Below are 26,270 nucleotides of genomic sequence, written 5' to 3' on the forward strand. Positions count from 1 at the left end.
GCCGGCGGGCGGCGACGGCGGGCGGCCGGCGACTGCGGGCGGCCGGCTAGGGAGCTACCTCGAGCGACCGGGCGGGCGTCGCTGTCGCGGTTGCGGCGCCGCTTAGGCTCGGGCTGGCCCGGCGCGGCCTCGGGCTGCCCATGGGGCGCAGGAGGCCGGGCCGGTGACGCCGGACGCCCATGGACGCCCCTGAGGAGCCGGTGCCGCCGGTGATTTACACCATGGAGAACAAGCCCATCGTCACCTGTGAGTGCCCGGCGGCGCGGGAGGGGGCGGCAGCCGCGGCGTGCAGCCCGGCCCAGGTCGCCGGCCCCTCTGCCCCCGCGGCCCGGCCCCCGCGCTCCCGGCCGGGCCGCTTCCCGGAATGGAGGTGTGGCCGGGGCGGCGGCTGCGGCGGGGCCCTGACCCCGCGGGCGACCTCCGACCTCCCCGGGGCCGACCTCGTATCTCTCTCTCCTGGAGGCGACCTCTGACCTCCTCAGGGACGCTCTTCTGGTTGTCCGGCTGCAGTTGGACAGCGCCTGGGGCGCGCCCCGAGGGGGCGCCGCTGTGCGCCCCGTCCGGCTGCAGGCTCGGCAGCTTGCCCCGCTCGGGCCGGTTCTTCCCGGCGGGGACGGTCTTCTCCAGGCGCACTGTTTCCTCCGGTCCCGCAGAGGGTCTCCCGGCTCTGCGAGCGTGGACGAAGTTTGCGTGCGGTTGTCGTGTTTGTTAGGAGACGGGGGTTTGGACTCAGTAACGTGTTAAGTAGTGGAAGACTCAGGAGCCCCGTCGGCCGTGCCCAGCTGCACTTGCCTGGGCACAGCGGCTCTGCCGGGCCGGGACCGCGAACCAGGGCTCTTCCCCGCAGGCCGCTCAGGCACTTCCGAGACGCTGGCACAGAGCAGAAACCCATTTCACAGATGAGGCTGCGAAGGTTCGATGAGCTCATCCGCGCTCTGGACCACTGGCCTGGTGCCTCTTCATTTTGAGTGTCGGGTTTTTTTTTTGGCGCCACATTTACTCATCCACAAAGGAATTGTTTTCCTGTTACAGAAAAATTTCCTCTAACTTTTACAAGCATAACTTCGGAATTAAATACTTTCAAAAACACCGAGCTTATGGAAAGTGTTGAAACGTTGGCTGACATTTTGATGACTTGCAGACAGGTGTTTCAGACTATTAGGATTTTTGACCTCTGACAGTGTTCTTATCTTCAGTTATTTTTTTCAGATGGTGTTCCACACTTTGAAAGGAAGCACTCTTTCTACAGCAACATCCAGGCAGGCACTTAGCCCTTAGTAGACGGTTCTGTAGGTCTTGAGCCTTCTCTTGTTTCTTTCTCTCTCTTTCTTTTACTCTCCTTGTATGCTTTCTCTTGTCAGATCTCTGAGAAATTGTATATTTAAAGTTGAAGTCTGTTGCTTTATCTTTAGGTGATACACTTTCTCAGGGAAAGGGACGGTGTCACATCTAAATTTGGACACTTGCATAGTTCGAAGCTGTTTTCTCTTTTCACCAGGGCAGCTGCAGGTCTTGCTCAAGACTGCACTTTAGTCGAGGGAACAGGTGTGTGTAGAGCTGATCTGGAGGCCCTGCGGTTAATTCCAGGTGCCTTCTGTACCCTCAGGGAAGAGGAGCCAGGCTTGGAGTGGTCTTCCTGTTAGGTTTCAGTGTCTTCCAGACGCTGGAGACTCCTCCCCATGTGCCCGGCACACTGTGAGTGCTGGATCAGTGTTGCCTGTAGAAACATTAACAAGTCTAATTATATCTCATACATACCCCTTAGCTTACATCTCATAGCAGTGTTTCTATGGGCGTTATGTAAATACATATCTGAAGAGAAAGTTCAGCCTTGGGTTGGGTTCAACCTTGACTAAACAGGTAAATCGTTAGCCTAGTAGTGTTTGAGATGTGGGTCTAGTGTTTAGTTTCATACGCGCATGCATGACAGACAGCTAAAGAATAGTTTCCTTTCCTACAGATTTATTGTAAAAGCTGTGTTGGTGGAGGTTTTTCCGGTGTTTAAAACTGTTGTCTGTACTGATGGTATCTCTGTTTTAAAAGGCACAACCATTCATTCATTGGAGTCTCAGAAAAGAAAGTGGCTTCAGTAAACTTTCAGAGAAAGTTACCTTAAAAATTTAAAAAGATCCCTTTAAAAGCTAAAGACTTTTTAAGTTTTAGGAAGGCTGACTTCATTTTGGTGTGTCTGGGACTGAAGCTGCGGTAGAGCACTTGCTGTCCTGGTTTCATGTTATACTTTCTTTATTTTGTTCCATTCTTTCAGCTGCACATGTGTTGAAGGGAGCCGCTAGTGTAAGCAATGTAGACAAAGGTAGTAGGAAAATTGCTTTAAAAAAATCCATCTGGAGGCTTTGCTGTTGTGTACATAGCTCCTTTAGTATGCAGCATTTTAGTTTTCAAAAGTCTGTTTAATACTTTTCCAGCCATTGCACCCTGAGGAGGTCTGTGTTTGTTCATTGTAAAATGAGAGCAGAGTTTGTGCTCGTTTTCAATTTTTTTCATAGGATTTAGAATGTTTTACTTTGAGTGAAAGCGAATTGTACATCAGCCTTTCTGAGAAGAATGTAGAATGTTACCAGTTCAGGTAAATTTAGGAACTGTTCATTTGTGGCCATGAGAAGAGTGGAAGGTCCCCAGAGATTAGGGGTAAACAGAATACATCATTCCTTGAAAACCTTGCTAAATTATTTTAATAGTATTCTGAAGATACCTAAGAGTTTTAATGGCCTTTAGTCCGTAATTAAAATTTCCCGAAGCTGCCGCCTGACTGCCTCTGGTGCAGAGTGACTACCTCTGTGGAGGATCTGCTTAGACTCCAGGCCTGGTGAAGCTTCTGAATACTGGAGGATGTGTCTGAAATGCACAGGGGTGTCCACCGTGCAGTCTGCGGTGCTAGTGGTGTGATGACATTGGGCGATGAATCACCTGGTCATAGCAATGTGAATACCTGTAGTATAACTGACTAATCATGAAAGATGCACAGTGAAACAAACAAATCCGGCAGATCCACTTGATCTAAATTTAAGTTAGAGCTTAGATTTTTTTTTTTCAACCACTGGATCAGTTCTCTGCTTTGGAATAAAGACCGAGGCTTCTGACCCAAGGGTATGTTAGGAAAGAGATGTTCCTTTCCCAGCCATCTCATTAGCAGACAAAGCTATTATAATTCCACTGATTTGTGGCTTTTCTTTATTGGCTGTTGGCATCCTACCTAAGATAGCACATAACTATGTAGTATCTGAAAAACAACAGTGTTCATTCGAATGATCTGTTCTCACCCAGTCACATCGGATGGTGCTGCTTTAATTTTTCTCAATCTCTATATTTAGGGTTCCAGATCTGACATCATGAATTTTCAAAGGGGGGAAAAGGCAACAAAAGTGAGCAGATCCGTAATGCTTTTTACCTGGTTGGGTTTTGTTTTTTCCCCCTGTAGGTTAAAGTTTTTAAATTTGTACATTGCAATTTTCTATCAAGCGTGAAAGTATGGTGCTTGTGATTTAACCACTCTCAATTTCATTGCCAGAAAAGTAACTTAAAATGCCCTCTTTTTAAACTGATACACATAAATGCAGGTCTTGGTCCATATTGAATCAGCTGTTGAGAAGTGGCAGAAACATTTCTCCTTAGGAAACCGCAGTTCCATGGGGTGTATTTGGAGGGCAGGGACTAAGGCATTAGTATCCGTACTTCCTTTGACTTAGAAATCACTTCAGACTTCCCTCGTGGTCCAGTGGTTAAGAATCCGTCTGCCAGTTCAGGAGACACAGGTTCGATCTCTGGTCTGGGAAGATCCCACGTGGTGCAGAGCAACTAAGTCCGTGCGCCACAACTACTGAGCCTGTGCTCTAGATTCCAGGAGCCACAACTACTGAGCCCACATGCTTAGAGCCCACGCTCCGCAACAAGAGAAGCCACCACAGTGAGAAGCCCGTGCACCGCAACGAAGAGTAGCCCCCGTTTGCTGCAACTAGAGAAAGCCCGCGTGTAGCAACGAAGACCCAACACAGCCAAAAATAAAAATAAATAAATAAATATTTAAAAAAAGAAGAAGAAGAAGAAGAAATCGCTTCTATCTGTGTGTGGATAGAAACAGGCAGGACTTACTGTGTGACTACTTCCTCGTCTGTGAAATAGGGACAGGGATGGTACCAGTCCCAGAGGGCTGACGTGGGGATTGAATGAGTACGTGTAAAGCACTCGGAAGAGTGATGGCTGTGCAGAAAGAATGTCAGCTACTCAGGAGAGACTTCTCAGTTTTCTCTGTTCACGGTGGTCTTAGTGTCTTCAGTAATTTTTTCATGGCACCTCTAGGCTGAAAAGAATATTTAATAATTCATTTATTAAGTAGTTAGGTTCAAATAATTTTATTAAGTATTATGTCCTAACAGTAGTTATTTGAAAAAAAATACACATAAATTGGAGGAAAATTTTTGTTTCATTCTTAGGTATAACCACAATAACATATTAGGGACGGCCACACCTGTTGGGCGCTGCGCAGCTTCTCTAGCCTGGGAATCCGGTTGGACGCCGCTGCTTTGTTTATTTGACTGTGGAGGGGGTGATTCTTGGCCTTTTATTACAGCAGTTACCCTGTTTTGTGATAATGATGGCATTGAAAGAACTGTAGCACGATGTAGTATTGAAACTGATGAACTCAGCTGGGGCCTGGGACATCTTCAGTATTGCTGTTTCCCCTCAAAAATTTGGAACACCCCTTGGGCCCTCTCTGGGTTTGCTGCGGTACCCTGGGCACGCATTTGGGAACCCATGTTACTAGTATGTTAGCCCAACTCTAGGGTGGTTCAATTGAACCAGTAATTCAGAAGTGAAAAGCTTCCCTTTCCACCTGAACGTCAGCTCGTGTGCCTGATTTACAAGATGTGTTTCTGAAGAGTTTCTAGTAAAGTTTGGTTTATGCAGTGAGACTCAGGGGTCTGATTTTGTTTTTATTTAAGCACTGATGAATCTCTGAAGGAATCAAGCATGGCAGGCATAACGCATGAGCCGGTCTTTCCCTAGAAAGGAACTGACAGCATGGTGGTTGGTCCACACAACAGGAGGTAGGAAAGGCCACTTGGTTACCTTTTATTGAAAAGGCCAGTGACTTACTGAAGAATTTTTTGTCTAAAAAAACTTTTTTGCCAGTACGGAGTGGAGTCTCTTTCCACGTGGATCGCACAACTTGGCGCGTGGTCTCCCAGGGGCTCCCTGTTGATCTCGGGGCCCTCTGCTCTGGCCTGGGGGCTTCGGATCTAGATGACAGACCACGGGAGGGGGACTGCGCAGCCTCAGATTCTCCTGATCACCCCTCTCTCTCACAGTCTCCCTGCTGGCGTTTGCCCACAGCCTCCTGGGCTTTCTCTCCTCCCTTTATACCGCCTTTCCTCCTGTCCTTTCCTCCCTGCTGCCCCTGCCGTCAGTCAAATCGTCCCTTTGGAACTGCTCTTAACGTGAATTTTAAATGTATTCACAGTATTTTGCACTTAGAGAATATTTGGTTTTTAAATTTAAAATTGATGACCTTGTAGTCATTCCCAACTTCTTTTTTTCTGTCACAACCAACATTCAGTCTACCAGCAAATAGCATTCTGTCTTTGAATTGATCTAGAATTCAGCCCCTTTTCCCCACCTTCACTGCTGCTCCCCCAAACCCCAGCCCCCTTCATCTCTCCCTGGGACCCCAGCAGCCTCCCAGCTGGCCACGCCATTTCCAGCCTGGCCCCTGAAGCTCGTTCTCTCTGGGGTTGAAGGCAGTCTCTCTAAGAAAGAAGTACAGCATGTAATTCCTCTGCTCAGGACCCTCCAGGGGCCACCCACCTTCTCAGCGTAATATTCCCAGACCTTCCCATGGGCTCTGAGACCCTCTGCGGCCTACCGCCCCCTGGCCCCAACACTGGCCTCCTGGCTGTGCCTTTAACCACTTGGTCCCTACAGCCCCTGTTCCCGTGGTGCCCTCATTGCTTTCCTGACCTGCTGGGTGCTTCCCTCCCGCTCCCTGGGCTGCGCATGTGCCACTTCCCAGGCCTGCTTAGGGTTTGGCGTCGCGTCGCCTTTATTCAGTCTTGTTGGCTCAGCTCCCGCGTGATGGAACATTTGTTTTTTCATGGTCGATTGTTTCTCTTCACCCCTAACCCAGGCTGCCCGCACACTGGAATGTGAGGCTCAGAATTGCGGGAACTTTATCTGTTATGATCACTGCTGTGTTTCTGGCACCTGGACGGTGCTGAGCACGTAGTTGGTGCTCAGTGCATATTTGTTGAAGAAATCAAATCAATAAATGAGTGAACACTACTGTAAAGGGAAGACTGTGTTATATGAATTTGAATCCTGATTACTCAGACTTGTTTTTAGGTAAACTGCTGTGCACTTAGTTTTTTTTTTTTTCTTTTTGATACTGGGACATTCTCTGTTTGGAGTTTTTGAATTGAGGAAATACATGTTAATCCAGTAAAAGCAAAGCTCAGTGGTATGGTAGGGACCATAATCTTTGACGTGGTCCTTCGGAGTTGTGTTCAGATATGTTTTCTTTACTATAAGTCAGTAGAAATTTAGCTATGACCAAAACAAAGCATTCTCAGGTCGATGATTCAGCTTCTGCTGTGGAACATTTAGGATTGAGGGACTGTCAACCTGACATTTGGATGAAGCCTTGAAAGAAGATATAGCTGTAACTCTTCGAAAAGAAACTTTAACCTTAAATGTGTATAAATAAAAGCAGGAATACATTTTCATTATAAAGAATGGAATCTAGAAGTGTAATTGCTGGGTCAGAAGGGGGGAGCAGTTTACATTTTGAAACCTGCCCCTGAATCACCCTGTGAAAAAGCTGTCCTCTGAGATATACTCTGCCCCACTGGATGGGAGTCATCTTTTTAATCTTTGCCAATCTGATGGATGACTTTTTCTGAACAGCTTTATTAAGAGCTCTAATCTCCATACTGTAAAATTAATATCCATTGTACATGTGCAGTCCTCTGACTGTTAGTAAATATTCAGAGTGGTGCAGCTATCACCGTAATTCAGTTCTAGAACATTTCCATCACCCCAAGAACTTGTTAGCAGTCAGTCTCTGCTCCTATCCCCAGGCCTAGGCAGCCACTAATTTGCTTTCTGTCCCTATAAATTTGCGTTTTATAGACATTTCAAAGAAGTGAATCACGTAATATGCTGTCTTCTGTCCGGCTTCTCTCACTCTGCAGTTTCTGAGGTTCATCCGTGTTGCACCAACTATAATTTGCTCCTTTTTTATTGCTGACTAGTATTCCGCCGTGTGGATGGACCACGTCTGGTTTATCCACTCGCCAGTTGATGGGCGTTTGGATCGTTTCCAGCCTTCTGTCATGAGTAGTGCTGCTCTGTGCATCTGCATGAGTTGTAAGGTCTCACTGTATTTTCTTGATATATGTCCTTTATCAGGTAGGTGATTTGCAAATGCTTGGTCCTGATCTTTGGTTGTCTTTCAGTTAATGTATCTTGAAGTACAAACATTTTAAATTTCGATGAAATCCAGTTACCAATTTTTTTTTTCCTATGGATTGTACTTTCAATATCATGCCTAAGAACTCTTTGCCCAGCCCAAGGCCATCAGAGTTGTTTTGGTGTTATATACCTGACAATTAGTGAGGTTCTTTTTATGTGTTTACTCGTGCTTGGACCTCTTCTGAATTGCCTGTTCATCTGGGTTTACTTTGACATATGAGAAGTGTGGCCAAAAACATACCTAAAAGATGAATTGGTATAGCACTAGGAAAGATGTACATTCTATTTTTGTATTTTATACCATATGTATTAGTTTTCTAGGGCCGCTGTAACAAATTACCAGAAACGGGATGGCTTGAAACAACAGAAATTTATTCTCTCACCGTTCTGGAGACCAGAAGTTGAAAATCAGAGTATCAGCAAGGCTGTACTCCCTCCCAAGGCTTTTGTGGGGGGTGGGGTGGGGTGGGAACCCTTTCTTGCCTCTTCCCAGCTCCCAGAAATCCTTGGCATTCCTTGGCTTGTAGCCACATCACTCCAGTCTCTTCCTTGTCTTCACACGGCTTTCTCTCTCCCTGGGTTTTCCCTTCTGTCTCTTGTCTGACCTGACAAGTGACCTCTTGTCATTGGACTTAGGTCCCATCCATATATGATCTGGAATGATCTTATTTGAGAGCCTGAGCTTAATCACATCTGTAAAGACCCCTTTTCCAAATAAGGTTCATTCTCAGGTTCTGGGGTGTCAAGACGTGGACAGATCTTTTGGGCGCCCTGTTCAGCTCCTTCATTACAGTGTCTGCACTGGCATTCAGGTGCACGTCGGCCGGCATCCATCGTGTGTCTTTGGTTTTATATCACTTCTTCTGTCCTTGGAGGCTTGTCCTCATTGTGCTCCTGACCAAGGAGCAGGTCCCTGGTATCTGGAATTTTGGGCTTGAGATGTTGATACAAGGTGGGATGTTCTCTTAGGAAAAGATGAACGTTTTCTGCAATCTCTCTTTCCCTCTTTTTTCCCCTAGGGAAGTAAATGCTTTTGTATTCCTGCACAGGTGTTACATGATGTTTCATTCCTCAATATTATTTTAGGCCTTTGTTTGCAAAATTTTTTAAAAAGTGAGCAGAGAAACTATGAAGAAACTGACAGTAGGCTTAGAGGTTGGTTTCGCCACAGAGTGGGATATGTTTGGAAGTTTTCTTGTTTTTAACAGATCTGTTTAGTGTTTGGAAGGTGTTGCATAAGTTTCAGAGCTGAAATTTTAGGTAGAGCCTTGGAACTAACAATAACACCTGTGGTAACAATTTTTACTACATCCGTAGCTCACTGTTTGTAGGCACTCCTAGTCTGGCTGGGTCAGCCCAAAAGTTTCTAGGCATTGAGGTGCACAGTGGGAAGGGCCGTCAGGTCATTTTGAGGTTGAAGACCCGAGGGCCAATCTCGCTGTGCCTGACCAGGACCCCTCAGTGTCTGGGAGCGCGGCGAGGACCTGCAGCAAGGTGGCGCCTCCTCCGCCCCCACCACCTTACCTAGTGGTCGGGGCGTCAGACGCTGCCCACCCACACGGAAGGGGGGATTGTCCCTGAAATTACCCCTGAGAGAAAGCCTTTGCCAGAGAGTTAAGTAAGATAAAAATATCTCTTCCTTCAGTTCAGCAGTCGAAGAACTGAGTAGGGCAGCCGTACTGGAAAATTTTAGTGTAATCTTACTCATTCTAAAATTAAATTTATACTCTGAGAACTTGACAGCCAGCACCGTCATTGCATCTGCTGTAGGATATCCTGTCCTTTGGGGGCCCTGAATTGTCTAGTGTAGAACATGAGGGAGTTGGGCTAGATTTGCTGTCAGCGAAGGTGTACTCAGCATCTCTTCTGTGCCCGGCGCTGTTGCAGGTGCTTGGGTTACACCTGGGAGCAAAGACCCCAGCCCTCTTAGAGCTTACATACATAGTAAATTATGTAGTGTAATAGGTGATACGTGCTAGGCCAAAAAGGAGAAAGAGAAAAGGGTAAGAGAAGTGGCAGAAGTGTTAACATTTCAAACTTTTTATTACAGAAACTTGCAAATATGTAAAAAGAAATAGAATTGGGTGAAGAAACCTTACAAACCTATCGCTCAACTTCAACAATTGAATGAATGTCAATCTTGCTTCTTTATACCCCCCATTCCTTCCAATCCTATGTTATTTTGAAGCAAATCTCAGGCATCACACATTTATCGGTAAATGTATGTGTTACGGACTGAATATTTGTGCCCGCCCAAATTCATATAGTGAAGCCCAAGCCCCTAATGTGGTGGTCTTTCTGGGAGGTCATCAGGGTTGGCTTGGGTCATGAGGGTGGGTACCTTATGGTGGGGTCACTGACCTCATAAGAAGAGGAGAGATTGGGGGGCACTTGCGCTCTGCAAGTCAGGAAGGAGAGCCCTCCCTGGGAACACAGTCAGGCACCTTGCACTCCAGCCTCCAGAACGCGGAGGAAAACAATTGTGTTGTTTAAGCCACTCCATCTGGGGTGTTTCGTCATGGCAGCCTGAGCTAAGACAGTATGATCTCTAAAAGACAAGGACTTCTAAAAAACATAACTGCAAAACTTTTATGGCATCTAAATAAAACAATTCCTTAGTATCAAATATTCAGCGTTTACATTTCCAACATGTCTGGTGTCTTTTTTTTTTAAATTCTTTGAATTATTTAGTATCCAAATAAGGTTTTGAGATAAATGTCTTGTCTCTCCTGCAATCTTGATTTCCCCCCCATCCCTCTTTTGTTCCTTGCAGCTTCTTGAAGAGCCCAGGGGGTGTGTCTTGTGGTCCCCTGCCTGGACTGTGCCAGCTGTGTCCTGTGGTGTCCTTGAACCATCCTCTGTCCTCTGTTTCCGGTAGGGTGTCAGAGCCCGAGTCTGGGTCAGAATGCAGTTTGGATTTTTCTGGCAAGACTTGCACAGGTGGTGGTGTGTTCTTCTGTCAGCAGGCGCAATAATGTCTGGTGGTCTCTCTTTTCGTGATGTTAGCAGATATTTATTCTCACATCATTAATTCCCTAAGGGTTGCAAAACTGTGCTATTTATTCTAATTTTACCGTTTCTTCATTTATTATCTGAAAGATTTCTGTAAAGAGTGTGTGTTTGTACACACGCACACGCACACACATTTGTTTATGTTATTCGGTTACCCAGTGGTATAGTTTGTGTAGGAAAGGCAGACCAAATGCTTGATTCTTCTTTACATAACTTCTCAAAATGAGTTAGTTCACTAGTATTCTTCATTGGTGATCAATTAGCTTTTGCTTATTTTTATTTTATTTTTGTAGTATCATTATGAACTTAAGGATTTAAACACACTTGGTTGGTTTCAGTCCATCGCACTTGTTATCCTTACTGATGGGCAGGCTCCCTCTTTGCCAGCGGGCTTGTGAGTGTAGGAATCTTTGTTAGTTTCCTTGCTCTCTGGTATGAGGCAATGTTCCAGACTCATTTTGTGCATTTCCTGTCCTGGACCTGGAGTAGCCATTCTCCAGGGAGCCCTGATTCCTTCTAGTGGGAGATGGTATTCGGAGACCCCAGTCTGTGTGCTTGGGCTTCTAGTTGCTGCTGGGCTTTTTCAGGGGGCAGAGCTAGGAATTTAAAGGCGGAAGCACATCCTGAGTTCACTTTGATCTTTTCAATTCAAATTCAGCACTTCAGGGTTTTATTTAACCACTCTTTCCTCTATATTTGCTTTCTTCCTGCTCTTTTATATTTTCTTTCTTCCAGTTTTCAGGGATGCTTGGGGATGATAGTGTTAGAGCGAGGTCCTCAGACTGGATCAGAATCCAGTGGAGCGCTCGTTGGAACCTGAGGCAAGGCCCCACCGCAGAGTTTCTGACTGAGCAGGTATGGGGTGGGGCCTGGAAACCAGCACTTGTAACAAACACCCAGACGATGCTGGCGCTGCAGCTCCAGGGAACTGCTTACTCCACCTTCCACAGCCTCTGAATAACACTTTAACTCTGCCGTCAACAATGTGACTCGTGAAGATAGACCTAAAACTTTTTTAGTAGTTCTTTGTGGCGTTTGGATATGTTACCCCACTAGGAATGAATAGTCAGATTTCTACTAACTGCACATATATTTAATAACCTCATTTGTTTTATTTTTTCCTGATATTTTTAGGGAAAGCTTTTTTAAAATTTAATTTGTTTTATAATTATATAAAATACTTACATGCTTCCAAAGGCAAATCTACCAATACGATACATTTAAAACAATCTAGCGTATACCCCTGTCCTCTCTACCGTATCCCTGCCCTTACCTAAATAGTCTCCTTCTATAGGAGACATTCATACATATTTGTATTTCCCTTTCTTAGGTAAGAGATTACAAACTACACACACAGTTTTCCCGCTTCGCTTTTTTTCCCTCAGCGTTTCCTGGTGGACATAGCATGTGGAGATCTTTCCCATTGCTTTTTTTTTTTTTTTTTTTTTCGGTACGCGGGCCTCTCACTGATGTGGCCTCTCCCGTTGCAGAGCACAGGCTCCGGATGCACAGACTCAGCGGCCACGGCTCAAGGGCCCAGCCGCTCTGGGGCATGTGGGATCTTCCCAGACCGGGGCACGAACCCATGTCCCCTGCATCAGTCGGCAGGCGGACTCTCAACCACTGAGCCACCAGGGAAGCGCTCCCATTGCTTTTTATAGTCCCCTAGAACTCTGTCATGTCCATGTGCCGTGGTTTATTCCACCGGTCTCCCATCAGTGGAATTTGAATGGTTTCATCTCTTGCTGTTTGACATAGTCTTGCATTGAATAGCCTCGCGTGTGTGTCTGTCTTCTCATTTTCCCTGTGTACCTGTCGGGGTAGAGCGCTGCAAGGATTGCTGGGACTGTGGTAAACACTTAGTCTTGCTAGATGTTTTCAAACCCCTTTCATAATGGCGCGCCTTTTGAAAACTGCACTTAGACCACATTGAGAAAGAGAGTGGTCTTTGCACAGACCTCAGGGAGGTGAAGGGGAAATGCAGGCAGAGAGCGGTTTGGGAACCCTCCTATCGAAAGCCTCAGGTCAGGGGCGTGCCTGGAGCGAGCAAAAGACCTCTTCCTGAACTTGCAAATGCTGTGATTCAAACTGCTACAGTCTTACTGTATTTCCTTCATTTTAACAATATGTAAACCTTCAAAGGCTGATTCTTCAGTCTTCTCGTAATTTGATGCATTCATCCGATCTTTCTTTTTCTGTTGGAACTCTTCAGTTTTAAGTCTAGTGTGGTGTCCGAGTGCTAGAGAAGCTGACTGCTGTCCCCCTGCTTAGAAGTGTGTACTCAGACCTCCTTAACACTTGGCATGTGTGTTAACTTGTCTTTCAGACTTCGGGACTTTCTATCTTGTGAGTGGTCTCTATGTATTGGTTGTAGTTCCTTTTCTGCAAACTCCCACAGTATGAAACTTGATTAACACTCACACATTGTACTTTGTCCCTTTGGTCACACCTGCGGGGTGGTGACTGTTGCGTAGACTGGGTTCCAGGAGTGAGGGACACAGGGTGGGGCAGGGGAGCAGGTGTGTCTGTCACAGTCAGGCTCGGGGGAAGGCTGGATGGAGCAGCCTAACAGGAAAGCTAGTGATGACACGGCAGGGTGTGCTGAGTTGTGATTTAAAATCACCGTTATTTTGGAAGGCCTGACGCAGGGGATCTGTGACAACTGACGACCAAGTGTAGGCGATTCCCATCATGTCGACTGGAGGAATTACTTTTCTTTCAACTTGGCCTCTGCGGCTCAGAGCTGTGGGAGGGTTCATTTGCTTTTCTTCTCAGTATCCACCTTCCAGTAAAGGGAGCGCAGTGTTTATGTGTAGAAATGGGCCATCAGTTGCCTGGTCATTTTCGGGCACAGGCCAAACCTTAATTTCTATTAATCCTTGCAGAATCTGGATACCATCTGGGTCTTTTTTGTTCTTTCTTGTTAGCCTTCGCTCCGTGCCCCCACCCCCAAATGTGGAAGCCTTTCACGTACAGATACTCTAGGAAGACCCCTGGGGAGGGCTTCCGTATTCCAGGAGTACACATTTGATAATAGTTTTCCCCATGAAAGAGCTACCAATTTGAGGCATTAATTCACTTTTATTACCACATTGACACTACACATAAATTATGGCAAGTACGTTTTACATATTATTGAATAGGCTGCAATGACTTCCCAGTTTGTGACTTTGGACTTTTTTTTGTCCATTTGAAGGTCTGTTGTACTAGAAGCTGTTGAGGAGAAATTAAGGAACGTACGGTCTGAGAGTGAGCGCACGTGTGCTTAGGGTTAAAGACGGTGCCCTCCTTAACACTTCTTGTTTTCAAATAGGAGTCAGCTGGCTAACAGTGAAGTGTAGCTTTATTTTGTTAACAGCGTGCTCAAAGAATGGCTGTTTTTTTTTGTTTTTTTTTTTTTTGCGGTATGCGGACCTCTCACTGCTGTGGCCTCTCCCGTTGCGGAGCGCAGGCTCAGCGGCCATGGCTCACGGGCCCAGCCGCTCCGCGGCATGTGGGATCTTCCCGGACCGGGGCACGAACCCGCGTCCCCTGCATCCGCAGGCGGACTCTCAACCACTGCGCCACCAGGGAAGCCCCTGATCCTTTCATACGTTTGTGTTAGGACCGTCACAGTTTGTATGTTTAAGTATTGGTAACAGTCGGATGCCAGTGGCAGAAAGGTGCACTCTTGTTGGTGGAAGGTCTTCTGGAACCTGTGTTTTCAGCCAAGCTGTGTCAACACAGCCACTTCAGATTCCTTGGGAAACAGTAAAATGAGGAAACAGAGAAGCACCTCATAGCGGCAGCCAGGAATGCTGAGTTCAGAGCGGGCTGCCCGGTGCGGCTTGGCCCAGCTCTGGTGCTTGGGAGCCGCTTCACTCAGCTGGGTGGGCAGGTGCTGGGGGCCTGGGCCTCCACGTGTGGGGTGGCCCTCGGTCCCGGGGCTGCTGTGAGGGCTCAGGGCACCTGTGCAGAGTGCTGTCCGAGAATGCACGGTAAACAGATGGGCCCTCTTTTAACCTTTGTTAGCTAGTTCTCTCTCTATAGTTTAGCACATCCTCCCGGATCATCAGATCAGATTACATAGGTTTTTTTGGGGGGGGGGGCGGGGGGCAGCAGCGCAAATCAAATGCTTTTATTTTTCCCTTTTAAGTCTGTCATGCACCTTTCATAGTTGTGTCAGTTTTTTGCGGCTGCTGTAACAAATTACGTAGATTTTGTGCCTTAAAGTAACATAGAGATATTCTCTCAGAGCTCTGGAGACCAGAAGGCTGACGTGGGTCTCCTTAGGTTAAAATCAAGCTGTGGGCAGGGCTGATCCTTCCCGAGGCTCCAGGGGAGAATCCGTTTCCTGCCTTTTCTGGCTTCTAGAGGTGCCCACGTGCTTGGCTGTCTGGGCCCTTCCGCCTTCAAAGCCAGTGACACCAGTTCAGTCTTTCTCGTGATGCCATCTCTTTGGTTGTGGCTCTTCCGCCTCCCTCTTCGCTACTTAAGGACCCTTGTGAGTACAATGGGCCTGTCCAGTAATCCAGGATCATCTCTTTAAGGTCAGCTGACTAGCAGCAGCCTTAATCCACCTGCAGCCTTAATTCTCCTTCGCCATGTAATGTAACATGTTCCCAGGCCCCAGGGAGTAGGCCAGTTACATAGATTTCCAACTGCCCGTAACATGTGTCTGGGAGAGAAGCATTGGAAGTAATGATTCTATAAGTATGGAAACCCTGTGTCTTTCCCAAATGAGAGGTGGCTTTTTTCAGTCTCCCCCGAGGCATAATTGGTAGCTCTGGAGCATTCAAACCGCATTTGGTAACTTACGCTACTTTTTCTGCAGACTGTTTAGTGCCAAATTCAATCTTATGTCATAACCAAGTGCTAAAATCTTTTAAAAATTATTACATAAACATTATAGGAACATTAGCAACAACGAATGTATGGCTTTTTGAACATAGATACATTTTTCTTCTAGATTAAGAGATTATGTGCCTTTATTTTAGTCTAGTTTAGACATCGCACATTCCTGAGATGCAGACTGTGAGCCCCTCTGTAATCTCCTCCCGCTAATGGAACCACTTTGCACGGTTTGGTTTGGATGTAGATTTTCAGGAGGATGAAGCATTCACTGCTTTTTTATCTGCGGGAGGCATTTTCACACAGAGCAGGACTGTGGACTCAGTTCTCTGCTCTTTAAGTATCAACGTAAGACTGATTCTGTTCTGGTTGCAATTGACTGTTAAGAATTGAAAATCTGAATTTTAAAAATGCTTTGACACTAAGTAACTTTGTGGATTTGCAGTTCTAGTGGACCCTAAAATAAAAGTTTTGTGCATAAAATGATTGAAAGTTTTCATTGCTCTTTAGGATGGTGAAGGGTGCAACAGATGATGTGTGACTGACAGTTTGTGACTGGCCCTGGCCACGGCCGGCCGAGGTGGGTCTGACGCATCCTCGCGGGTCTGTCTGGGCCTGTTACTCAGCTTTGCTTAGACTCTCATCTTAGTGATAGCATCTTGGGTCTGAAAGACTGTCTAGCCTACACGTTTCTATTTTTAGTTATAATCGACTTCTTTGAAAATTAGAGTTGTTTCAAAAATAACCAGCTTTTTACTGCTTTGGTGTTGGTCATCTGACATCCAAATGAGGGAATTCCCTGGCGGTCCAGTGGTGAGGACTCGGCGCTTTCACTGCTGTGGCCCCGGGTTCAATCCCTGGTCGGGGAGCTAAGACCCCACAAGCCACACAGCGTGGCCAAAAATAAACAAATAAATAAAACCTGAATGATACATCTTTATCTGTAGTTATTTATGTTTCTTTGGACACGTGTTAGTGTCTTTTTACGTTGGTAAAAGTTAACTACTTTATAATTGTCCTTCTGTTTTAAAAATTTTAAGAAAATGTTAAGCTGAGTTTGTTGAAATATGATCCATTTATGCTTAAGTCACTGAAATCATCTTTCTGAATTCTTCCCCCCGCCCCGTGTTTAATTAGTTCTTATCTGCTTTTAACAAAGAAAGTTTAAAATTACATGATTAATACATGAATATATGCTTCTAAAAATCTCAGAGCATGCAGTCATAATTCAGGAAATAGCGAAGGTCTGCATCAGTCATGTGACTGCATGGAACAGCAAATCTAATCACAACTGGCGTAAGTAAGAAAACAGGTTCAGATAATCAGAAACCCGGGGCTCTGCCCCCCTTTCTTGGGGAGCGTCTGAGCTGGGCTCTCCTCAGCCTTTGGACTTAGGCCCAGCCTGGGGTCAGGTGCCAGCAAACCTGGGCACCATCCAGACGGAGTGCCTGCGTCCCTCTGCAGAGCAAGGCCACTGTCCCCTGATGTTTCCCTTTACGTTTGAGTGGCCCCTCTGCCTGTCATCAGCCATTGCTCCTGCCTGGGTGCTGCCACGCGCCGGTGCTGATGGTCCGCAGACGCCCCTGGAGCCGCCTGTGGGTGCCCTGACTTGCCCCATCCTCATATCCACGTGTCCCCAAGTGAGTGACGAGACGCGCACACACCCACAGGGAGAGAGAGATTTATATTGGGTTGGCTGAAAGGTTCGTTCCGTTTTTTTTCCATAAGATGGCTCTGGTAGCGCCTAGTTGTCTTAACTTCATTTGAAACAATTTGGTAAGGTTGTATTGACAGCTGTCATATCGGCATGCATTTAAAAAAAAAAACTTACCAAAATTGGTGAATTTTTGTGTAGCCATTTTAATATTGAAGGTGGAAGAAAAACAGCACTTTCCGCATATTATGCTAGATTATTTCAAGAAAGGTAAACACGCAACTGAAAACACAAAAAAAGATTTGTGCAGTGTATGGAGAAGGTGCCGTGACTGATCGAAATGCCAAAAGTGGTTTGCGAAGTTCCGTGCTGGAGATTTCTCACTGGACGCTGCTCCACGGTCGGGTAGACCAGTTGAAGTTGATAGTGACCAAATCGAAACAATAATTGAGAAACAATCCACGTTATACCGTGCAGAAGATAGCCGACGTACTCAAAATATCCACATCAAGCATTGAAAATCATTTGCACCAGCTTGGTTATGTGAATCGCTTTGGTGTTTGGGTTCCACATAGGTGAAAAAAATCCTCGACCATATTTCTGCATGCGATTCTCTACCGAAACATAACGAAAACGTTCCGTTTTTAAAACAAGTTGTGATGGGCTATGAAAAGTAGACACTGTACAATAATGTGGAATGGAAGAGATCATGGGACAAGCGAAATGAACCACCACCAACCACACCAAAGGCCGGTCTTCATTCAAAGAAGGTGATGTTGTGTATATGGTGGGGTTGGAAGGGAGTCCTCTATTAAGAGCTCCTTCCGGAAAACCAAACAATTAAGTCCAACAAGTACTGCTCCCAGTTAGACCAGCTGAAAGCAGCACCCGACGAAAAGCGTCCAGAATTAGTCAACAGAAAATCACATAATCTTCCATCAGGATAACACAAAACCACATGTTTCTTTGATGACCAGGCAAAAACGGTTACAGCTTGGCTGGGAAGTTCTGATTCATCCGTCATATTCACCAGACATTGCACCTTCAGATTTCCATTTATTTCGGTCTTTACAAAATTCTCTTAATGGAAAAAATTTCCATTCCCTGGAAGACTGTAAAAGGCACCTGCAACAGTTCTTTGCTCAAAAAGATAAAAAGTTTTGGGGCTTCCCTGGTGGCGCAGTGGTTGAGAGTCCGCCTGCGGATGCAGGGGACGCGGGTTCGTGCCCCGGTCCGGGAAGATCCCACATGCCGCCGAGCGGCTGGGCCCGTGAGCCATGGCCGCTGAGCCTGTGCGCCCAGAGCCTGTGCTCCGCAACGGGAGAGGCCACAACAGTGAGAGGCCCGCGTACCGCAAAAAAAAAAAAAAAAAAAAAAAAGATAAAATCTTTAGAAAGATGGAATTATGAAGTTGCCTGAAAAATCGCAGAGGTAATGGGGACAAAACAGTGAATACATTGTTCAGTAAGTTCTTGGTGAAAATGAAAAATGTCTTTTATTTTTACTTAAAAACTGAAGGAACTTTTTGGCCAGCCCAATATTAATGGGATTGTGCTTTGAATTACCTTTACAAATTATTTTGATGTCTCCCCTCTCTCACCAAAAAAAAAAAAGAAAGAAATCTTAGTTGTTGAAATAAATAGTCTGAGTTGACTCTTTTAATAGGCCTCTTGAGTAAGAAAAATAAACACAGCAATTTTCTGAACAGGGTTCTCTGAACACATCAATCTTAAGCCTCAATTTTGCTTCTAGTAGCTGTTTTTTAACAACTGAATCCTTATTGGGTTTTCTCATGCCCCTGTTGCCCATGGGATCAAAACAAAGTGGCTCTTACAATTCAGACCTCAGAACTCGAATGGCTTTTCTGCTAAGTGGTTGGGCTATTTTGGGGAGCTACAAAGTATACACTGTTAATTTAATTACCTATCACATAAGCCTAGCTTTAATTCTTCCGGGGTTTTACACCTAAGCTCTTTCCTGTCTCTCTCTTTTAGAGCTCTGGCTCTCTATAGCTCATTTTCAAAGACATCTCTATTTTTCATAATACTCAATATAAAGACTTAGGAGTATTATCATTAATAATAGCTATATATTCTGAGAAAATCATGGAGGCTTTTCTTCATGTTCAATCAATGTAGAATTTCAATGGGTGAGAAGAATTTGACCTTCAAATGTAAATCAGGGGTGCTGTATCAGTTGGCTAGGGCTGCCATAACAAAATACCACAGGCTAGGTGGCTTAAACAACAGAAACTTGTTTTCTCACAGTTCTGGTGGCTGGAAGTCCAGATCAAAGTGTCGACAGGGTTGGCTTCTGAGGCCTCCCTCCTTGGCTTGGAGGTGGCCAGCCTTCTTCTTGCTGTGTCCTCATGCGGTCTTTTCCCACCCCAGAGTCTGTGTATCCACATTTTCTCTTATAAGGATTTCAGTCAGATTGGATCAGGGCCCATTCTAAACCCCTCATTCTAACGTAATCATCTTTTCAAGACCTTATCTGCAAACACAGGCACATTCAGAGGTACTGGGGGTTAGGATTTCAACATATGAATTTTACAGGGACATGGTTTAGCTCCTAATAGGCGCTGAGATCGAATGGTCACTTGTTAAGTCCCCAGTTATTGTCAGATGACGTCTTTGCCCTTGACAGATGTGCTAATTGACCTATAATCTTTTAAAATTAAATTTAGGACACAGATTAAAGATTTATTTTATGATAGAATATGAGAAAAATTTTTACTTTATAGTCTCCACTTAGACAAGTTTTATAAGTTTTATATCGTATAACAGGATTTCCTGTGGGGGACACTTGGGAGGGGGTGTGTAAGAGGCACTTCATTTGTTTACTCTCTACATAGGTTTTTCTTTTCTTTTCTTTTCTTTTTGCCCTTAACATCTTTATCCGAGTATAATTGCTTTACAACCTCGTGTTTCTGCTGTATAACAAAGTGAATCAGCTATACGTATACCCCCATATCCCCTCCCTCTTGCGTCTCCCTCCCACCCTCCCTGTCCCACCCCTCTAGGTGATCACAGAGCACCGAGCTGAGCTGCTTCCCACTAGCTATCTGTTTTACATTTGGTAGGGTATATATGTCAATGCTACTGTCTCACTTTGTCCCAGCTTACCCTTCCCCTTCCCCGTATCCTCAAGTCCATTCTCTACGTCTGCATCTTTATTCCTGTCCTGCCCCTAGGTTCATCAGTACCATTTTTTTTTTTTTTTTTTAGATTCCATATATATATGTTAACATATGGTATTTGTTTTTCTCTTTCTGCCTTACTTCACTCTGTATGACAGACTCTAGGTCCATCCACCTCACTACAAATAACTCATTTTCATTCTTTTCTATGGCTAATATTCCATTGTATATATGTGCCACATCTTCTTTATCCATTTATCTGTTGATGGACACTTAGGTTGCTTCCATGTCTTGGCTATTGTAAATTAGAGCTGCAATGAACATTGTGGTGCGTGACTTTTTGAATTATGGTTTTCTCAGGGTATATGCCCAGTAGTGGGATTGCTGGGTCGTATGGTAGTTCTATTTTTAGTTTTTTTAAGGAACCTCCATACTGTTCTCCATAGTGGCTGTATCAATTTACATTCCCACCAACAGTGCAAGAGGGTTCCCTTTTCTCCACACCCTCTCCAGCATTTATTGTTTGTAGATTTTTTGATGATGGCCATTCTGACCGGTGTGAGGTGATACCTCATTGTAGTTTTGATTTGCATTTCTCTAAAGATTAGTGATGCTGAGCATCCTTTCATGTGTTTGTTGGCAATCTGTATATATTCTTTGGAGAAATGTCTATTTAGGTCTTCTGCCCATTTTTGAATTGGGTTGTTTGATTTTTGGATGTTGAGCTGCATGAGCTGCTTGTATATTTTGGAGATTAATCCTTTGTCAGTTGCTTCATTTGCAAATATTTTCTCCCATTCGGAGGGTTGTCTTTTCGTCTCGTTTATGGTTTCCTTTGCTGTGCAAACGCTTTTAAGTTTCATTAGGTCCCATTTGTTTAGTTTTGTTTTGATTTCTATTTCTCTAGGAGGTGGGTCAAAAGGATCTTGCTGTGATTTATGTCATAGAGTGTTCTGCCTATGTTTTCCTCTAAGAGTTTGATAGTATCTGGGCTTACATTTAGGTCTTTAATCCATTTTAAGTTTATTTTTGTGTACGATGTTTGGAAGTGTTCTAATTTCATTCTTTTACATGTAGCTGTCTGTTTTCCCAGCACCACTTTATTGAAGAGGCTGTCTTTTCTCCATTGTATGTTCTTGCCTCCTTTGTCATAAATTCGGTGTCCATATGTGTGTGGGTTTATCTCTGGGCTGTCTATCCTTTTCCGTTGATCTATATTTCTGTTTTTGTGCCAGTACCATACTGTCTTGATTACTGTAGCTTTGTAGTGTAGTCTGAAGTCCGGGAGCCTGATTCCTCCAACTCCATTTTTCTTTCTCGAGATTGCTTTGGCTATTTGGGGTCTTTTGTGTTTCCATACAAGTTGTGAAATTTTTTTGTTCTAGTTCTGTGAAAAATGCCATTGGTAGTTTGATAGGGATTGCATTGAATCTGTAGATTGCTTTGGGTAGTAGAGTCATTTTCACAGTGTTGATTCTTCCAATTCAAGAACATGATATACCTCTTCATCTGTTTGTATCATCTTTAATTTTTTTCATCAGTGTCTTATAGTTTCCTGCATACAGGTATTTTGTCTCCTTAGGTAGGTTTATTCCTAGGCATTTTATTCTTTTTTTGTTGCGGTGGTAAATGGGAGTGTTTCCTTAATTTCTCTTTCAGATTTTTCATCATTAGTGTATAGGAATGCAAGAGATTTCTGTGCATTAATGTCGTATCCTGCTACTTTACCAAATTCATTGATTAGCTCTAGTAGTTTTCTGGTAGCATCTTTAGGATTCTCTGTGTATAGTATCACATCATCTGCAAACAGTGACAGCTTTACTTTTTCTTTTCCGATTTGGATTCCCTTTATTTCTTTTTCTTCTCTGATTGCTGTGGCTAAAACTTCCAAAACTATGTTGAATAATAGTGGTGAGACTGGACAACCTTGTCTTGTTCCTGATATTAGAGGAAATGGTTTCAGTTTTTCACCATTGAGAACGATATTGGCTGTGGGTTTGTCATATATGGCCTTTATTATGTTGAGGTAAGTTCCCTCTATGCCTACTTTCTGGAGAGTTTTTATCATAAATGGGTGTTGAATTTTGTCAGTAGCTTGTTCTGCATCTATTGAGATTTTCATATGATTTTTTATCCTTCAGTTTGTTAATATGGTGTATCACATGGATTGGTTTGTGTATATTGAAGAATCCTTGCATTCCTGGGATAAACCCCACTTGATCATGGTGTATGATCCTTTTAATGTGCTGTTGGATTCTGTTTGCTAGTATCTTGTTGAGGATTTTTGCATCTGTGTTCATCAGAGATACCTTTTTTTGTGAATCTTTGTCTGCTTTCGGTATCAGAGTGATGGTGGCCTCATAGAATGAGTTTGGGAGTGTTCCTCCCTGTGCTGTATTTTAGAAGAGCTTGAGAAGGATAGGTGTTAGCTCTTTTGTAAATGTTTGATAGAATTCGCCTGTATAGCCATCTGGTCCTGGGCTTTTGTTTCTTGAAAGATTTTTAATCACAGATTCAATTTCAGTGCTTGTGATTGGTCTGTTTATATTTTCTATTTCTTCCTGGTTCAGTCTAGGAAGGTTGTGCTTTTCTAAGAATTTGTCCATTTCTCCCAGGTTATCCATTTTATTGGCATATAGTTGTTTGTAGTAATCTCTCATGATCCTTTGTATTTCTGCAGTGTCAATTGTTACTTCTTTTTCATTTCTAATTCTGTTGATTTGAGTCTTCTCCCTTTGTTTTCTTGATGCGCCTGGCTAATGGTTTATCAATTTTGTTTATCTTCTCAAAGAACCAGCTTTTAGTTTTATTGATCTTTGCTATTGTTTCCTTTATTTCTTTTTCATTTATTTCTGATCTAATCTTTATGATTTCTTTCCTTCTTTCCTTCTTTCTTTTCTTTCCTTCTTCCCTCCTTGGGGTTTTCTTTTGTTCTCTCTCTAATTGCTTTAGATATAAGGTTAGGTTGCTTGTTTGAGATTTTTCTTGTTTCTTGAGGTAGGATTGTATTGCTATAAACTTCCCTCTTAGAACTGCTTTTGCTGCATCCCATAGGTTTTGGGTCATTGTGTTTTTTTACTGTCATTTGTTTCTACGTATTTTTTGATTTCTTCAGTGATCTATTGGTTATTTAGTAACGTATTGTTTAGCCTCCATGTGTTTGTATTTTTTACATTTTTTTTCCTGTAATTGATATATAGTCTCATAGCGTTGTGGTCGGAAAATATACTTGATACGATTTCAATTTTCTTAAATTTACCAGGGCTTGATTTGTACCCAAGATATGATCTATCCTGGAGAATGTTCCATGAGCACTTGAGAAGAAAGTGTATTCTGTTGTTTTTGGATGAAATGTCCTATAAATATCAATTAAGTCCATCTTGTTTAATGTGTCATTTAAAGTTTGTGTTTCCTTATTTATTTTCATTTTGCATGGTCTGTCCATTGGTGAAAGTGGGGTGTTAAAGTCCCCTACTATTATTGTGTTACTGTCAACTTCCCCTTTTATGGCTGTTAGTGTTTACCTTATGTATTGAGGTGCTCTTGTGTTGGGTGCATAAATATTTTAAATTGTTATATCTTCTTCTTGAATTGATCCCTTGATCATTATGTAGCGTCCTTCTTTGTCTCTTGTAATAGTCTTTATTTTAAAGTCTATTTTATCTGATATGAATATTGCTACTCCAGCTTTCTTTTGGTTTCCATTTGCATGGAATATGTTTTTCCATCTCCTCACTTTCAGTCTGTTTGTGTCCCTGGGTCTGAAGTGGGTCTCTTGTAGACAGCACAAATTCAGGTCTTGTTTTTGTATTCATTCAGCCAGTCTATGTCTTTTTGTTGGAGCATTTAATCCATTTACATTTAAGGTAATTATCAATATGTATGTTTCTGTTACCATTTTCTTAGTTGTTTTGGGTTTGTTTTTGTGGGTCTTGTGTTTCCTGCCTAGAGAAGTTCCTTTAGCATTTGTTGTAAAGCTGGTTTGGTGGTGCTGAATTTCCTTATCTTTTGCTTGTCTCTAAAGGTTTTAATTTCTACATCGAATCTGAATGAGATCCTTGCTGGGTAGAGTAATCTTGGTTGTAGGTTTTTCCCTTTTATCACTTTAGTTAAGTATGTCCTGCCACTCCCTTCTGGCTTGCAGAGTTTCTGCTGAAAGATCAGCTGTTAACCTTATAGGGATTCCCTTGGATGTTATTTGTTGCTTTTCCCTTGCTGCTTTTAGTATTTTTTCTTTGTATTTAATTTTTGATAGTTTGATTGATATGTGTCTTGGCGTGTTTCTCTTTGGGTTTATCCTGTATGGGCCTCTCTGTGCTTCCTGGATTTGATTGACTATTTCCTTTCCCACGTTAGGGAAGTTTTCAACTATAATCTCTTCAAATATTTTCTCAGACCCTTTCTTTTTCTCTTTTTCTTCTGGGACCCCTATGATTCGAATGCTGGTGCATTTAATGTTGTCCCGAGGTCTCTGAGACTGTCCTCAATTCTTTTCATTCTTTTTTCTTTATTCTGCTCCCTGGCAGTTACTTCCACCATTTTACCTTCCAGCTCACTTATCTGTTCTTCTGCCTCAGTTATTCTGCTATTGATTCCTTCTAGAGTATTTTTAATTTCAGTAATTGTGTTGCTCATTACTGTTTGTTTGCTCTAGTTCTTCTAGGTCCTTGTTAAATGTGTCTTGTATTTTCTCCATTCTGTTTCCAAAATTTTGGATTATCTTTACTATCATTATTTTGAATTCATTTTTTAGGTAGCTTGCCTGTTTCGTCTTCATTTATTTGGTCTTGTAGGTTTTTACCTTGCTCCTTCATCTGTAACATTTTTTTGTCGTTTTTTTTTTTTTTTTTTTTGATGGGTGGTGCTGTATTCCTGTCTTACTGGTTGTTTGGACTGAGATGTCAAGCACTGGAGTTTGTAGGCAGTTGGATAGATCTGGGTCTTAGTGCTGAGATGAGGACCTCCGGGAGTCCTCACTCCAATTAATATTCCCAGGGGTCTGAGTTTCTCTGTTAGTCCAGTGGTTTGGACTTGGAGCTCCCACCACAGGAGCTCGGGCCTGACCTCTGGCCTGGGAACCAAGATCTCACAAGCTTTGTGGCACGGTAAAAAAAAAAAAAAAAAGGAAGGAAGAAAGAAAAAAGAGGTGCAGTACAATATCAAAGAATAAAAAAATAAAATTGGAAAGATAAAAGATATATTAGGAAAAATAAAACTATAATTGAAACAACTGCAACAAAGTAAAATAAAACCACAAGAACCAAGATCTCACAAGCTTTGTGGCACGGTAAAAAAAAAAAAAAAGGAAGGAAGAAAGAAAAAAGAGGTGCAGTACAATATCAAAGAATAAAAAAATAAAATTGGAAAGATAAAAGATATATTAGGAAAAATAAAACTATAATTGAAACAACTGCAACAAAGTAAAATAAAACCACAAAAAACCACATGTTTTTTGCGGTATGCGGGCCTCTCACTGCTGTGGCCTCTCCCGTTGCGGAGCACAGGCTTCGGACGCGCAGGCTCAGTGGCCATGGCTCACGGGCCCAGCCGCTCCGCGGCATGTGGGATCTTCCCGGACCGGGGCACGAACCCGTGTCCCCTGCATCAGCAGGCGGACTCTCAACCACTGCGCCACCAGGGAAGCCCCTGTTTTGGTTTTTTGGGGGGGCTCATGATAGCAAAATAAGCAAATGTATTAATGGCCTACATCAATCCCCAATGATTTCTTTAAGATCAGTAGAAAAGCAAATGGAAAATGGTTTTGCTTAAAGTTAGAGGATCCTCTGAGTATAAGAATTTGAGTCATCTACTTTTTAAGCCTAAGTGCGAAATGGTTATGCTATAATTTTATGAGAGCTAAGTGGATTTTTCAGTTCCGTCAAAGCTAGGATGAAAGAGCTGAATTAACAGCTTAGCATGTGAATTCAGACACTCCTGGGTTCCTCACTGGTCTCCGCAGCCAGCCAGCTTGTGCTCCCCCTTCTTGGCCATGAGGTCGGGTCTGCCTCCAGGACTTCCTGTGTGGACTCGACGAGAGCAGGCGTGTCCGGTGTCCTGGGTGGCACGGGCACAGAGAGCGTACTGTACGGCTCGGCTCCTAGTGGCATTTGGACGCGTATCGAGCTTATTTTGGTGAAGAAACTCATGTTC

General features: G+C 43.7%; 1 protein-coding gene across 4 annotated transcripts in view; it reads left to right on the forward strand.

Moving 5' to 3' along the window:
• The window catches only part of TRAPPC10 (trafficking protein particle complex subunit 10), an 87,099-nt gene continuing 60,829 nt past the window's right edge, over positions 1-26,270 (forward strand). For all 4 annotated transcript variants that reach the window (XM_079922540.1, XM_079922534.1, XM_079922536.1 and 1 more), the window contains exon 1: positions 1-246. In XM_079922540.1, coding sequence (XP_079778666.1) covers positions 180-246 — 67 coding nt within the window. In that variant the 5' untranslated portion in view covers positions 1-179. The remainder of the gene's footprint in view (positions 247-26,270) is intronic.

The sequence above is a fragment of the Stenella coeruleoalba genome (genome assembly GCF_951394435.1).
Source record: "Stenella coeruleoalba genome assembly, chromosome: 5".
NCBI lineage: Eukaryota > Metazoa > Chordata > Mammalia > Artiodactyla > Delphinidae > Stenella > Stenella coeruleoalba.